Source organism: Brassica napus, chromosome A5 (genome assembly GCF_020379485.1).
Source record: "Brassica napus cultivar Da-Ae chromosome A5, Da-Ae, whole genome shotgun sequence".
Lineage (NCBI taxonomy): Eukaryota > Viridiplantae > Streptophyta > Magnoliopsida > Brassicales > Brassicaceae > Brassica > Brassica napus.
In genome coordinates, this window is record NC_063438.1 from 12,136,624 (window position 1) to 12,152,118 (window position 15,495).

At 31.9% G+C, this 15,495-nt stretch overlaps 1 protein-coding gene across 4 annotated transcripts; it reads left to right on the forward strand.

The window, feature by feature from the left end:
* Positions 1-6,889: 6,889 nt before the first annotated feature.
* On the forward strand, positions 6,890-9,787 carry LOC106410912 (amino acid permease 5-like). Of its 4 annotated transcripts, none has more exons than XM_013851548.3 (6): positions 6,890-6,984; positions 7,082-7,396; positions 7,664-7,897; positions 8,127-8,220; positions 8,510-8,882; positions 8,958-9,787. In XM_013851548.3, exons 2-6 carry the CDS (start codon positions 7,291-7,293, stop codon positions 9,612-9,614), a joined length of 1,464 nt encoding a protein of 487 aa, XP_013707002.1. In that variant the 5' UTR covers positions 6,890-6,984; positions 7,082-7,290; the 3' UTR covers positions 9,615-9,787.
* Positions 9,788-15,495: the final 5,708 nt, after the last annotated feature.

Consider the following 15,495-nt stretch of genomic DNA (forward strand, 5'->3'; position numbering starts at 1 on the left):
ATCTGTTCTCGAATTTCTATAGTTTATAATTCAAGCAGACAATGGGGGACACAACCTACTAATTAATAGTAAAACGTAGTGTGTATAAAAAGAGCATATTTTTTCAAAATTAGTGGATGTGTACACATGCATGCAGGTCAGCCGCATACGAATATGAGTGATAATTATCTAATAGAAGAAGCTAACAGAAGAATTTTTTTGGATGGTCCTCAACCGAGTAGAACCTTACCCTCTTGTTGAGATGGATGGCCATCAACTTACCTTTCTTTGTATTAAAAATCAATCACTCCTTTGAATTATTCTATCTAGTAAAAATTAGTTGAATATATATTTTTTGTTAAAAGATTCGTAGTTCTCAAGTCCATCGGCATCAAAACTGTTTAAACCATATTATGATTTCGGTGTTTTAAGAAATTCACAATATAATACAGTACAATATATATTTTACATGTTAAGTTCGTGTTATATTAAGAACATGATTAAAAAAGATTCAACTAATTAAAGAAACACCAAAACATATAGTTTTGACCCAGTTGATCAATCCGTTCTTGATTTTTTTTTTTTTTTTGTAACTTTCGTTCTTGATTTTTCTTATTTGTTTTATTCTTTACGAGATATATATGGAATTTGATACCTCTTGGCCACCGATAAGAACTTAACATAATTATTCTTTATATAAAACAATTCACTAACATTCAACTTGAAATCTCAAAAGCAAAATGCTGTCCAACTGACTAAACTATGTATTAGAAATAAGGCAGTCTACCAAGTTTTTGTTATAAGCAAAATGCAGATATAATCATAAATAAATCCATCTACTTGTAAAGCTCAAAAAAGTCTTCAATATCATATTATTCGATAAATTCAAGTCTACCTAATTGCATAATAGGTTCATAAATAATTCGTATCAGTTCTCCTATATATCTCAGGCTCGAATATTTCTTTCCTTTTTCGTATTTTTTTTATTTTTTTTCATCACGATGAAAATACAAATATAAATCTTAGTTCGAATCTGCAAAAGACGAGTTGCTGGTATCGAGCCAGTGTGGCACCTACGTGTTCTCATTTTATTTAGGATTTTTAACGTTAAAACCCATCAACTAAATTTGTTTTGGGTAAAACCCTCAAACTAAATATTTACTGAAACAACTCCTAAACTAACTTTATTTAATGAATTAAATCTTAACAGGTCATAATTACCATTACTACTGATAAATCTTCAGTTTAAGAGTTTTTACATTAAATAAACATAGTTGAGGGGTTTTACTATTAAAAATAAAAAAATCAAAAAATCAAAATTTTATAATATTATCTAAAAATTAGTAGCTTAAATTTTCAAAATTAGCATTTTCTATAAAACAATTTGTAAATACATGAATTTTATGTGTTTTTAGCATCAACATTATATATGTATAAATTAAAAATGTAAAAACCTAGAAAATGTAATAAAAATTATATATTATCTAATAAAAATTTAATAATAAATCTTTAGATAATTTTTAAATATGTAAAAAACAAGAAAATAATCTAAAGATTTACCTGTAATAAAATTACTAAAATATTAAAAATGTAAAAACAAGAAAATGTAATAAAAATTATATCTTATCTAATAAAAATATAATAATAAATCTTAAGATAATTTTATTATATTTTCTAGGTTTTTACATTTTTAATTTATACATATATAAAATTGATGTTAAAAACACACCAAACTCATATATTTACAAAAAAAATTAAAATGCTAATTTTGAAAATTTAAGTTACTAATTTGTAGATAATATTATTAAATTTTGAATTTTTTTTTTATTTTTTTTTATTTTTAATGGTAAAACCCCTCAACTATGTTTACTTAATGTAGAAACTCCTGAACTAAAGTTTTACCGGTAGTAATGGTAATTATTACCTGCTACGGTTTAATTCATTAAATAAAAGTTAGTTTGGGGTTTTTTTCTTTAAATACTTAGTTCAGAGTTTTTTACTCAAACCAAACTTAGTTGAGAAGTTTTAATGTTAAAAATCCTTTTATTTATTTGTATCTCCTTATCTATCTTATTAAAATAGAATTGCCTTTAGTATCTAATCTATTAAAAGTGAAGTAGAATTAGTACTTAACCCTTACTTTTTCTTAATATTTACTATGGAATGCCATTGGGTTTAAACTTTAAACACTATCATTTTATAACTTGGATTGCTAATCTTGCCTAATAAATTTACGTGTACTTAAACTTAAATAACAAAACTGAGTGAACCTAAAATCACGTGATTTGTTAATGATAATGCTTCAGTTTAATTGGGTCTGCATAAATAAAAACAAAGGCTCCTTGGTTAAATGTTGGTCTGGCACTCCTATATTAATTATAAAATCATTTTAATTATTTTAAAATCAAAATACAGTACATTCGTATTATAAGGAGGTTTGTTAGATATTTTATTACAGTTTCTTTAGTCATTTACTATTAGACTAACAAATGTGGGTCATATAAAATATCATCTAAATTAGTCCCATCAAAACATTAAAAACAAATTTAAATCCTTTTATTCTAGCATATTCATTTAAAGTATGTCATTAAAACACTGAACAAGCAATTAGAAAAATATCTTACGTATGGATTTATGATACTGAAGAGTATTAATTTAGATTTTTTTTTATGTATTGAAGAGTATCAGTAAGGCTTTTGCATTTGATGAAATATCTCAATACATAGTTATATTTATTTTTTTACATATGACTATATTAAAATAATTTTATATACTACTATGTTATAATATATACATTTTGGAACATTTTCAAAATAGTCAATGCTCCATTATGAACATTATCCTTACTCTATAAATCAATAATATAATTATTATAGAGTACTGTATACACTATAAAGAAATGTATTTTTATATATATAACTATAAGTATACATAAATAAACCAAAAGTTTATTTATATCTTTCAAAAAATTAAAATAAATAGGAATGAATCTAATATTTTGAAGATAAAATATGCCGAAATTTTAAGAATATATTTCCAGTCCTCATTAATATTAAAATTTGAACAGATTTTAAGAGAAATTATTAAAATTGACAAATATGTCGAAATTTTAAGAATATATTTCCAGTCCTTACTATTTACTAAACATTTCAAATACCAAAATATATTTTACATAATATATTAATTTATATATTATCAAAAATATCTAATAAAATTCATAGTTATAGACATTGGAATACTCAAAATACTCTATAAATATTAAGTTGGTATTTGCAACAATTTTAATATGATAACAGTCTTAATATCGGGAATTTATAAAATATATCCTGAAAATAAATTTAAATCAGATATTTATCAAATACAAGATATATTGTTTAAATGGAATTTGATAAGTCGAGAACCGAGAACCGAACCGAAACACAAATAAAAAAAATAAAAACAAAAACCGAATCATTGTTCACAAATATCTGAACAGTTTCTATATCCAAACTATATTTTGGTTTTTAAACTTAAACCAAACACAAGCTATTTATAATTCGGTTCCATTTTGGATTTTATAGAAATAGAAACCCGATCTATACCAGACATTATCTGAACTGATCCAATCCAAATGAAACCATTATATTGTTGTGTATTGAAATCTTTATGTAATTATTGGGGAAAAAAACATCCGCGAGGGCGCGCGGTCAGAATCTAATTTGTTTGAAAACGTGGATAGTAGTAAAAACTAAATATAATAATGTTTGAAAACATGGATAACAGTAATGTAGGAAAAAAAAAAGTAATAGACTTATGCTATTAAAAAAATTGGAAGTCTATTACACTATATTAAAAAAATAGTGGGCTTTTGTTACTTGATATACATATTAAAATCAAAAGAATAATTTAAAATTGATTTATATCAAAAATTCATTCAAAAATATACATATATTCAAAAATTGATTTTTACTAACATATTTTCTAATAACCATTATAAAAATGTTTTCAATATATATAAAAAAAATACAATAGAAAGCCCAATTTCAAACACCAACTTAAATTATGATTTTATATTTCACATTGAAATTTAAAAATATAATAGAAGTTATTATTTATATGATTGTACGTATAAAATATAAATAATTATAAGATTACTTGTTTGATGGTACGTATAAAATAAGATTAATTATATGATAACACATATTTTTGTAACAAATGATGACACATATAGGATATATAATAATGATTAGGGCTGGGCGTTCGAGTTTGTTATCGGGTCTGTTTGGGTTTTCGTGTTCGGTTCAGATCTTTGAGAATTCGGTTCGGATTTGGATAACCAATTTAAATTATTTTAAGAAAATTTAAATTTATTATATGCTTTAAATTTTTAAAAAAAATTATAAATGATAGAATATATTACATATAAATTTGAATAAGATACGTCAGAGTGCCTAACTTAACATATAAATTGGTTTGGCTTAAATATTTGGATAGAGAATTAATAATTATTTAAGTATTTTTGGAGTTTTGTTATATTTTAACTATTTTAGATATTTACGTTTGATTATTTTTATATATTTTCAAGTATTTAAATAAACTTAAAAGTATCATATATATTCTGGACGTTTCTATATATATATATATATATATATTAAATCTATAAATAATTAATATATATAAGTATATAAATCTATTTTGGATACCCAAAATACTTCGGTTCGGATCGGATATGTTTCAGTTCTTCAAATACCAAAATATTGAATAATTCGGATATTTAATCAATTTCGGTTCGGATTTGGTACTACTTATTAGGATTAAGATCGGTTCGGTTCTTTGAATTTGAGTTTTTGGTCCAACCCTAAATAGTGACATAAAAATAAATAGTATTATATTTTATAACTGGATGTTTCACTTTTATAAAAATAACAATTAAATAAAAATAGGAAAGAGAAGCAGATGGAGTTCTCTGCAAAAACTTGTTAAGATGCTAAACTGCAACATGTCATTTTGTCATTCATCAATCATTTCAAAGAAAATCAAACTGTAAATATTTAACAAAAATAATTACAGTATTGATTACTCATTAGTAAGAACTCCAAATTAGCATACTCACTGATAATGTTTTTCTAATATCCCAATTTTTGATATATAGTATTTGTACAGTCGTGAACAAAAAAAGTATTTGTAAAGTAAAATAAATAATGGTCTCTGTAATACTATGAAAACATGAAATGATGCTATAGAGCAAAAAATAATACATCAAATATCGAGTTGATCAGTAGAGCACCTCTCTTTTCTTCAATCTAAAAATAAAACCTAAAAGAAAATATGGACTGATTTTACTTATCTAGCTCATATCATTTGTGTTTTACGTCTCTAGACTGATTTTATCTAATAAAACTACGAGTTAATTTGACTGAAAGAGCAGCTTGAAAACCAATCTACTGGAGGGATAAATGAGCCCGGATCGAGCATGCTCCATATCCTGGAAAACCAATAATAGGCATGCCTAAGTCTGAGTATGCAAGCAGATTCTCATCCTTTAACCAGCCTGAAAAATGCCTCCAAAGTCGATCTAATAATTTTAAATAAACGCTTGGCGGAAGATAATCCACTTGTAAGTTTTTTATTGGAAAAAATATGTATGGTAGAGTATCTAATGTCTAACGACCCCCTGATGGTGTCGTCAGACATCCACCTACCGAGTTCTATCAGTTAATACTTTATTAGAGTCTGTCAAAATTCCCTTTCGCATCAAGTATGTTTTCTACTTTTCTTAGTTTACATGGATTTCTTAGTTTCTTTTTAATAATTTCAGACTGTATAATACTGGAGACATTGTTGTTTAAATCTCGGAGAAGTAATTAGTGACATTATGTTTTATTTTGAATGTCACTTGTGTTATTTTAATGAGTTAAAATAGAGTCAGTCGGGAACTATGAGATTTTTTTGGGAACTAATCATCTAAATGTTGACTTAACACTATAATTTGACTTATTAACTGTAGGTTGTACAACATGGAAAAGCTAAAGTGAATCGATATGCCAATAACATCCATTTTTATAGAACATTAGCATAAACATTATGTTTTATATTATCCAATCAATAATTTTTTTAAATCATTTAGAATAACATTTAGATGATACAAATGTTCTCCAAAAGTTCTCTACCCAATGCGTATGAAGATTTTGTTAGAGCATTTGCATTTAAAATATATAATTTTTTAAAAATAACTTATTTTATATAATAATATCACAAAATTATGTTTATATCCAAGAAATAAATATTATTTTTAAATAAATAATTTTTATTTAAATTTAATTTAAAAATAGTTTTTTTCAAGAAAATTATTTTAAATAATCAAATTAATTATTGTCAATAAAAATAAAAAAAAATAATATATATGATAAATATAAGATATCTATATTATTCATAAATAAGCAAATTATATTTTATAATAATCTAATTTTATATATAAATCACTTACCGCTCAACCAAACAATTTATTAATTATATTTATGAGAGCATACTCCTAATGTTTGGCTACCATCTCTACCAATCGAGGTCTAAGAGTTTTAGAACGATCAAAAACTGTCTCCCTAAAAAATTTTGTGAACAATAATTTAAATTATTTTGTATAAAAAAATACCAGTGATTTTATAAACTTACGAGTAGAAATTCTCATTCAATAAATATCCTTATTAAAAATCTATTATATATTTATGTTGATATCATCAAAATTTAATTATATAACATATAAAATAACTAAAGGTATTGTTTAGATTTATCTACTATTAATAATCGTAAATAAAAAATAATAATTTTGATTTTGATTTTTTTTTTGTCAACGATTTTGATTTATTTATTCGCTGCAATTTAATATTACTCAAAAATAATTTATATACATAATGTGCATTCAACCAATTGGGCCGACCCAAAGATAATAATAATCAAATATAGTAGGAGAAAAAGAAAGCTAGAGAAGGAAAAGAAGCACATGCGGATGCGGTTTCCTCTCTTCTTCATGTAAGTCAGATGTCTCTGTATTCCAAGCGGCTTTATATATTTAATAAATTCGATCTTATGTGAGTTCTATTATCCATGCATTTTTACAATCTCACAGACCCACAGACCTTACTTCTCATTTTCTATGCCTCACTCTCTTTCAATTACAGAATCTTCAGCCCAGAGAAAACTGAAACACATCCTTCTTTGCTGACCGTTGATTTATTTGAAAAATATCATTCAACCTCCCTTTGATTCCTTTCCATTCAATTACAAGATCTAACCGAGAAAAAAAAACCAAAAACCCTAAACTCTGTCGGGAAGAAGATGGTGGAGAATTTAAAGAATGTTCAAGGATTAGGTGTCTCCATGGATGTTCTTCCTCGAAACAGCTCCGACTTATTCGACGAAGATGGCCGTCCCAAGCGAACCGGTACAATTATTTTAAACTTTTTTTACTTTTCCTATTAAGCCCCCCAACTAGGCTATTGTAAACTTGGTCAAAAAGAATTATAAAAACAGAAAAAAAAAATTCAAATCATAGTAAACGTAAGTCTATGTAAAGCTTAAATTTGACTATGTGACTCTCAATTGTTTATATATATATAAAAAACATGATTGTTGCAAGTTTGACCTTTTTATTTGTGTGTTTTTCCTTCCGGTTGGGTTTTTAATGTTATGGTGATATGATTGGATTCAGGGACGGTGTGGACAGCAAGTGCACATATCATTACAGCAGTTATTGGTTCTGGAGTGTTGTCTCTGGCATGGGCTGTTGCTCAGATTGGTTGGGTCGGTGGTCCAGCAGTTATGATACTCTTCTCTCTCGTCACTTACTACACTTCTATCCTCCTCTGTACCTGTTACCGCTCCGGCGACTCTGTCACGGGCAAAAGAAACTACACTTACATGGATGCTATCCACTCGAACCTCGGTAAATTTTCATATCGGTGTTGCTTGTTAGATTCACTTGAGAGTTTGACTGGTATAGTCATTATGAATAGAGGAATATTCAAATGATCCAAAAGCTTGAGCTTAATAACGTTTTCACAGATTAATCATAAGACATAAAAGAGGGTTAGATTCTTTGAAGTTAATATATATAGCGGAATTACGTTTGGAAAATTGTGGTAATAAAGATTTTTGTTTTGGAAAAATTTCAGGTGGCATTAAGGTAAAAATATGTGGAGTTGTGCAGTATGTTAATCTTTTTGGTACTGCAATTGGTTACACTATTGCATCAGCTGTAAGCATGATGTAAGTTCAAACTTGTTAGTTTTCAACTTCTTTGTTTATTTTTTTAACTTTGCAAAGTCTTCCACAAAAAGTAGATGCGTGTCCCACTTTGCTGTTGAATATTGTCATTTAGTTTCGGCTCAATAATGCAACTTTCAAAGTCAATGAAGCATAACTTTATACTAATTCTATTATTAAAGAATCTGCCACAGCTACTTTTCCAAGATTCTAAAAAGCTGTCACTGTGTCAGATTCTCCTACTGCTTTAGTTAATTGTTTGTTTTCTGCTAATTATGATTGAAAATTACAGAGCAATCCAACGAACAAGTTGCCAACAAAGCAATGGGGACAAAGATCCATGTCATGTCAATGGCAATCCTTACATGATTGCGTTCGGTGTTATCCAAATCGTATTCTCTCAGATTCCGGATTTTGATCAGTTATGGTGGCTGTCCATTGTCGCTGCAGTCATGTCTTTTGGTTACTCCACAGTTGGGCTTGGTCTTGGTATCTCCAAAGTGGTAGAGAACAAAGAAATTAAAGGCACTCTCACTGGAGTCACCATTGGGACAGTGACATCGAGTGGGACAGTGACACCTACCCAGAAAGTCTGGAGAACTTTTCAGTCTCTTGGGAACATTGCATTTGCCTATGCTTACTCCATGATTCTCATCGAGATCCAAGTATTTTCTATATCAGAGCTCAGAGTTCGTTCAATGAATGGTTTAACAAGATAATTTAATTTAATGATTTTGCAGGACACATTAAAATCACCACCTGCAGAGGAAAACACAATGAGGAAAGCGACTCTCATAAGTGTAGTAGTGACAACGCTTTTCTACATGCTCTGTGGCTGCGTAGGGTATGCAGCATTTGGGGATTCCTCACCAGGGAATCTCCTTGCTGCTGGAGGATTCAGAAACCCCTATTGGTTGCTTGACATAGCCAATCTCGCCATAGTGATCCATCTAGTTGGAGCTTACCAAGTCTATTGCCAGCCACTCTTTGCCTTTGTGGAGAAAGAAGCCTCCAAGAGGTATCCGGAGAGTAAGTTCATCACAAACGAGACCAAGATCCACCTCTTTCCAGGATCCAAGCCTTTCAAGTTGAATCTCTTCAGGCTCGTGTGGAGGACGATCTTTGTGATTACAACAACATTGATCTCTATGCTAATGCCTTTCTTCAATGATGTACTTGGTCTCTTGGGGGCCATTGGTTTTTGGCCTCTAACGGTCTATTTCCCTGTGGAGATGTACATTGTACAGAAGAATGTGCGGAGATGGAGCACAAGATGGGTTTGTCTTCAAGTCTTAAGTCTGGCTTGTCTTGTTGTGTCCGTAGCCGCGGCCGCAGGATCTGTAGTTGGGATTGTTACTGATCTCAAGAGTTACAGACCTTTTAAGACAGATTTCTGAGAGCCTTTGAATCAAATAAATTCCCGCAATAGGGATCCAGTTATATAATTGGATGTTGTAACGTAATCTTTTAAGTTAGTTAAGTGTTATATATGAAATCTTCTACCCAGAACATCGGTTGAGTTCGTATTCTTGTTCATAATACATTAGTGAATTCAATATTGGACTGCCCATGATTAGTGTCGAAATAGTTAATTTCCCCTATATCAATTTCGACTTTCTTGGTCACTTAAACAAGTCGAATAGTTTCAGTTCGCATATCTAGATCAATCCATCTAACCACCGAACCAACCAATTCGCCCATAACTTGATCAGGCCACTCGACCATGATCTGTGATCTAACACGTTTAATCCGAACGACCATAGGTCCAATCGGATCAACCGAAGGCTATGCGCGATGGCTAAACCAATGCATCCACTCACTTCAAACGTGCGTTCAAAATTTCCCACATGCTTTTCCTTATCCTTTAGATCGATGCTAGGATCGATCTTCAAGCAACCGTAGTCGAATGCCTTCTTGGCTTGACTATTCGATCAACTCTTCCCTTCAATCAAACATGTTTCTCTTTTACGGATTGTCTTTCTGTTCTGAATGTTTTGATAATTTCTATAAGAAAAATATGTATCCAAAATCAAACACAATGCTTTGTATTCATACATACACTTTGTCAACCGCTTTCCCAAATGAAAAATTTGTCTTTTGATAACTAAATCGGCACATGTCCATTTGTCCCTCTTCGGCCAGAAACTGCCTCCAATCGCATAGCACACTTTCCACACGTGCTTAAGATTTTTCGACTAAGTCTTGACCGGTTAATGATCGAACCATGCTTAACCTTTGGTCCATAACATCCCCGAACCCGACCCACTGACCTAGCTGCCAAACATTCTTCCTAGCTGAGTTGAGCTTCCAATTAGCTGATCCAGCTAGTTGAGCTCGGACTGTCAGATGATCTAGCTGACTTGTCTAGACTGAGCTAGGACTTAAGTTTATTCCAGCTCGTCTAGCTAGTCTCACTCTTTCTTTAGCTCGATCCAGCTTATTTTCATCACTTCCATTTGTGAAGGACCCAAGGAACGGATCACTCTACTGGTACGGATTTGATATGAACTCCGGATGGAAAACTGGATGGATTGAAGGGTCGCACGAAGGTTGCGGAAGGCCTCCAATATTCCCAACTCCAATGGTGCTTGATATGACTCACAAGACCACCAAATGAAGGTTCTCTCGTCGTTGCTTGATATGACTCACTAGTCCAACGATTTGAGGAAGTGTTTACTTTGATATGACTCACCAAGAAACAAGACAAGTTCTTACAAAGAACAAAGAGTTAAACTCAGAAAATTCAAGACAAAATCGATTATCCTTTCAAATGGAAGAGGTTACATACTTATAGAGTTATGTAATCAAAGACAATAATGAGAATTGTGGAAAAGCAAGACATAGAAAAGATAAATTTGACTAGAAGATCATAAAGGAGTCAAAGGTGCGGAATCTGATAAAGACCAGTCAAGATGACCGTTCGGCTACTGTCCAGGTTCATCTGAACTGGCTGTGTCCAATGCGGTAAGGGGAAGGATGCACGCGGGTCGAACGGTACGATCGGCCGGATGTCCTTCACGAACGGAATGTATCCAAGAGCGGTCCAAGTCATCTAACAGCTTGAGAATCCTTGCCTTAGAGAAATTCAGATGATCAAAGTTCATGAACGGATCGAACACGGAGGCAAGGTCGAGGGCACGATAGTCGGGATGAACCAAACGGACCAAAAGTGAGAATGCACGGATTCTTCATGACCCAGGCTAAGTTTGGCTCGACTATCAGTCTTGGATTTTTGAGAAGGTCGGACAAGACGAGCTCCAGTTCGGTCAGTTCGGTCGTCTGGTCGAGGATTTAGTCGAAGCTCCATTCGGGACGTACGCGGGTAGATCCGGTACACGGCCGGATCAGTCTGTCCGGTACAGTCAGAAGAGTGAACCTCGGTTGAAATGTTCGGGACGCCCTGATCTTCATGCTGGTCTGGTTCCACAGACTGATCCACGGACTGATCCACGGACTGAGGCACATCTTTTTGTTTCCTTGGTTAAGTTTCATCTTTTTCGGAGTTAACCCTTTTACTCAGACCATGGAACACTTGCTTTAATATCTCTCGACTTGTTGAACGTTCTCTCGTCCCATGGTCTGATATGACGATCCTATCTAGGATCAGGAACATGACATATTCAACAAATATTATTATAGTGAGGGTAGTAAGAGTGAGGTTAGGGTTAGGGTGAGTGTGAGTGTGAGGGTGAGGATGAGGGTGAAAGTGAGGGTGAAGGTGAGGGTGAGGACAAGGGTGAGAGTGAGGATGTAGATGAAAATGAGAGTGAGGGTGAAGATGAGAATGAAAGTAAGAGAGTGAATATAAGTGGGAGTGTGAAGTTGAATATAAATGTGAGTGTTTTTGAGATCATTTGATAATATAATGCAAGAAAGCTTTGAAAATTTGACAAAAGCTAGTGAAGACTTCGTAACTGAGAATTATTTTATATCTAAGTCAAATTACATTATGAATAAAATAATGTAATGATTGAAAAAATGTTATAAAATTATTTTGTTTTGATTGATTTAGTTTCTTATAACATGGCTAAAAATTCTGTTTACACGTTTAGATAAAAAAAATTTAAGATATACTAAGTCATTTTAAAATATTTTATTTAATAATTTATCCAAGTTTGATTTTGGTCTTTTAATCGCAGGACACATACATTGAGTAAAATTACTTAACAGTCCGAATATGTGCTAACAGCTCGAATTTAATATTTATATCTTCTCATACTATTCCAAATTTAATATTGGACATTTATATTAATTCTAAAATTGTATTTGAATTCATATACTTGTCAGGAACTATAAACTTCACATATCTCCAATAAATACTTATCCGGAACTATAAACTTCATATATCTCCAATAAACATTACTAAGCCAAAGAACTCATCAGGATGAAGGGTTTTGGGTTTTCTAAATAGGAGTTATTGGTTGTTGTATTTTAATGGATTTGAAAATCTGAACTAAATCTATTGTTATTGGTTTTATGATTTTCAAATATGTATTGAAATCATGTGTTATTGGTTCAATGATTCATAAATTCTATATCAAATCAAGTATTATTCAATCGTACAGATTTACTAATATATTTGATTTAATAATAAATTTGAATGGATTTGTTTGGATTTTTTAGTTAAAAATACAAAGACCCAAATCCGAGGGAAAACCTCCGGATTTGCATATTTTACTTGGATTTATAAATACTATATGGATTTCTAAATCAATCAAAATATATAAACCAAAAAAAAAAACAATTCTGTTTTGAATAATGATGGATTCACTTATGAAGTCCTATAGAATCGAGTCTGGTCCTAGTGGTTTGGTTTCTTTATATTTCTATCTTAGCCTCTTTGGCTGTTTGTTGAATGGGCAGTTGGTTTTAATACGATGTTTTTGTTTCGTCGTTGGTTTGGTTTCGTCAATGGTATGTCAATGAGATCTTTATTTGGAAAAAAATACTCTGGGCTCTGGTTCAAATTCGTTACTCCAGACTTATGGTGTTTGTGGTGGTTATCGTTAAGGTTTCGGAGTGTTTGGAGCACTTTCTTCTCATGGGTGCATAAACCTAGTTTGGTCTCATCAAACGAAGATCAGAGGAGAGGCGGTGTAATGACGAAGATCATTTGCTTCTCCTCATTGGGGATGATGTTGGACGGGAGAGGCTACATAGGAATCTCCGTGGTTCTGTATTTGAAAGAAAGGTATGCTTTCTTAGTGTTTCTTTTTGACAGAGAATATTGTTTAAGAAATGGGATACAAGTCAACAGGATATTACGCTTAAGCAGAAAAGTGTGTTCATGGTATATGTTGCATGTTTGTTGGTTAGAGAATAGTTATAAGCAGGAAGAATTGGGTGCATTTATATTTACTTATCTGGGTTATTGGTGTATGGAGATAAGAGGTAATGATGGAATAGGGTTCCCTACTATTGTGGTTATGCATCAAGGCCATTGTGTGGGTCAGCTGCAAGTTTTCTTTGCTGATAGAAATGAATTTAGGACTTGGGTTTTAGTGATCTCAAGTTTAAATCTCTCTGGTAATTTTCGTCCTTGGTATTACTACGGTTTATTACTAGACGTTTGGGGCTTTCTCAGAATTGTATTGAGTGGGGAGGAGTCTAAAGATGCTTTTAGCAGGAGTATTTTTTACTTTATGAGATATCTTTTGAGGTTATGGATGGATCATAGATCGGGGTGTTTTCATTTGTGTCTCTGTTCCATTGGTGTCTTGTGATCCTTTGGGATTTCCTAAGAGTGTTTTGTTAGTTTTAACGATCAGTGGTGATGATGGTGTTGCTGATTTAAGCTTAGATTTGTCTATACTTAGGTATGTTTTGTTTCTAAACCAGATGAAAGTGACTGGTGGTATCTGCGGGGAAGTTTCTCTGGCTCTTGCTCTGCACTATGACTTCAATGGCTTCATTAACACACAGTATCATATGGTATTGGTAGACGAGGGATGATGCTTGTTGATGTCTTGGTTTGACAATCACTACTCGGCTCTCTATGGTTCAGAGTGCTTTATGCGGTTTCATCTTGGGTGGGTGGCGGTTTGTTATCAACTGCGAGGTATCACGATCTCGGTGAGAAGTTTCAAAACTGATCCAGTCTTTATGATCTTCACATCTGGCTCTCATGGGGGTCAAGGCTATAGAGGCTGTTTATTAATTTCTTCAGTACTGCACGTGATTGAGTTAACAAATGTGGTTTTTGTAAGGGCATATACAATAATATGGTTGAAAGTAGTTCGGGTGTTTTTTGGACAAGACCTGGTTTGCTTAAATTTTTCTTGTATGTCTTGGAGTTGGTATGAGAAATCTTGTACTCGGTTCCTATTGGAACGTAAATGTGAGAAACATTCTTATAGGAGATGATTTAAAAGGTCCGGTGAGTCACGATAACAACCATAAATATGAAGATTTTAAGTTGGAATTATCAAAGTCTTGGAACCAGTTGAACTATTAGTTATTTACGGGAAATATATTACAAATACAAGCCAGAGTTTTTGTTTTTATCGGAGACGAAACAAAATTTTGAGTTTGTACAATCTTTTCAGTTTTATTTTGGTTTTTGTCATCTCCATACGGTTGATCCTCAAGGTAAAAGTGGAGGGCTGGCGTTATTTTATAAATTTAGTTACAAGGTTAATATTGTATCATGTAATAATATGATTACAGATGTTGAAACGGAATATAATGGCAAGCAGATTTTTATATCCTTCGTTTACGGTGAACCAAACCAAAATCTTTGAGATCCAGTTTGGGAGAGATTAACGAGAATAGGTATCTCTCCGGATGAACCTTGGTTTATTATTGGAGATCTAAATGAGATTAGGTGTAATCATGAGAAACAAGGCGGTACCCTACGATATGCTGATACTTTTGTGGCTTTTAACAATATGATAGATAATTGTGGTCTTATGGAATTCTCTAGTCTAGGAAATACTCTATCATGGAGTGGGAGGAGATGGTGTCAAGTTGTTAAGTGTCGCTTGGATCGGGCCCCGGGGAATAATGAATGGCATAATTTGTTCCCTTGTTCTTTTGTTGAATATTTGTGCATGGTTGCCTCAGATCACGGACCCACTGTAGCAACAATTGAGGATAAAATTATAAAATATAGAAGATTTTTTCGATTTGATAAGAATTGGATTGGGGAAGATGGTATTATGGAATCAATCACATGGGGATGGAACACTAACCGCGGAAGGGAAAGGGTAGGAGTTGTGGACAAGATACATTGGCGTAGATACGAGATTTCAGCCTGGAGGAAACTTAATCCGCCATATG

Excerpts from the sequence above, each read along its gene's own strand:
- LOC106410912 (XM_013851548.3), top strand. The coding sequence starts at position 7,291 with ATGGTGGAGAATTTAAAGAATGTTCAAGGATTAGGTGTCTCCATGGAT. Across the intron at positions 8,221-8,509 it reads GCATCAGCTGTAAGCATGAT|AGCAATCCAACGAACAAGTT; the intron begins GTAAGTTCAAAC and ends TGAAAATTACAG. Across the intron at positions 8,883-8,957 it reads TGATTCTCATCGAGATCCAA|GACACATTAAAATCACCACC; the intron begins GTATTTTCTATA and ends ATGATTTTGCAG.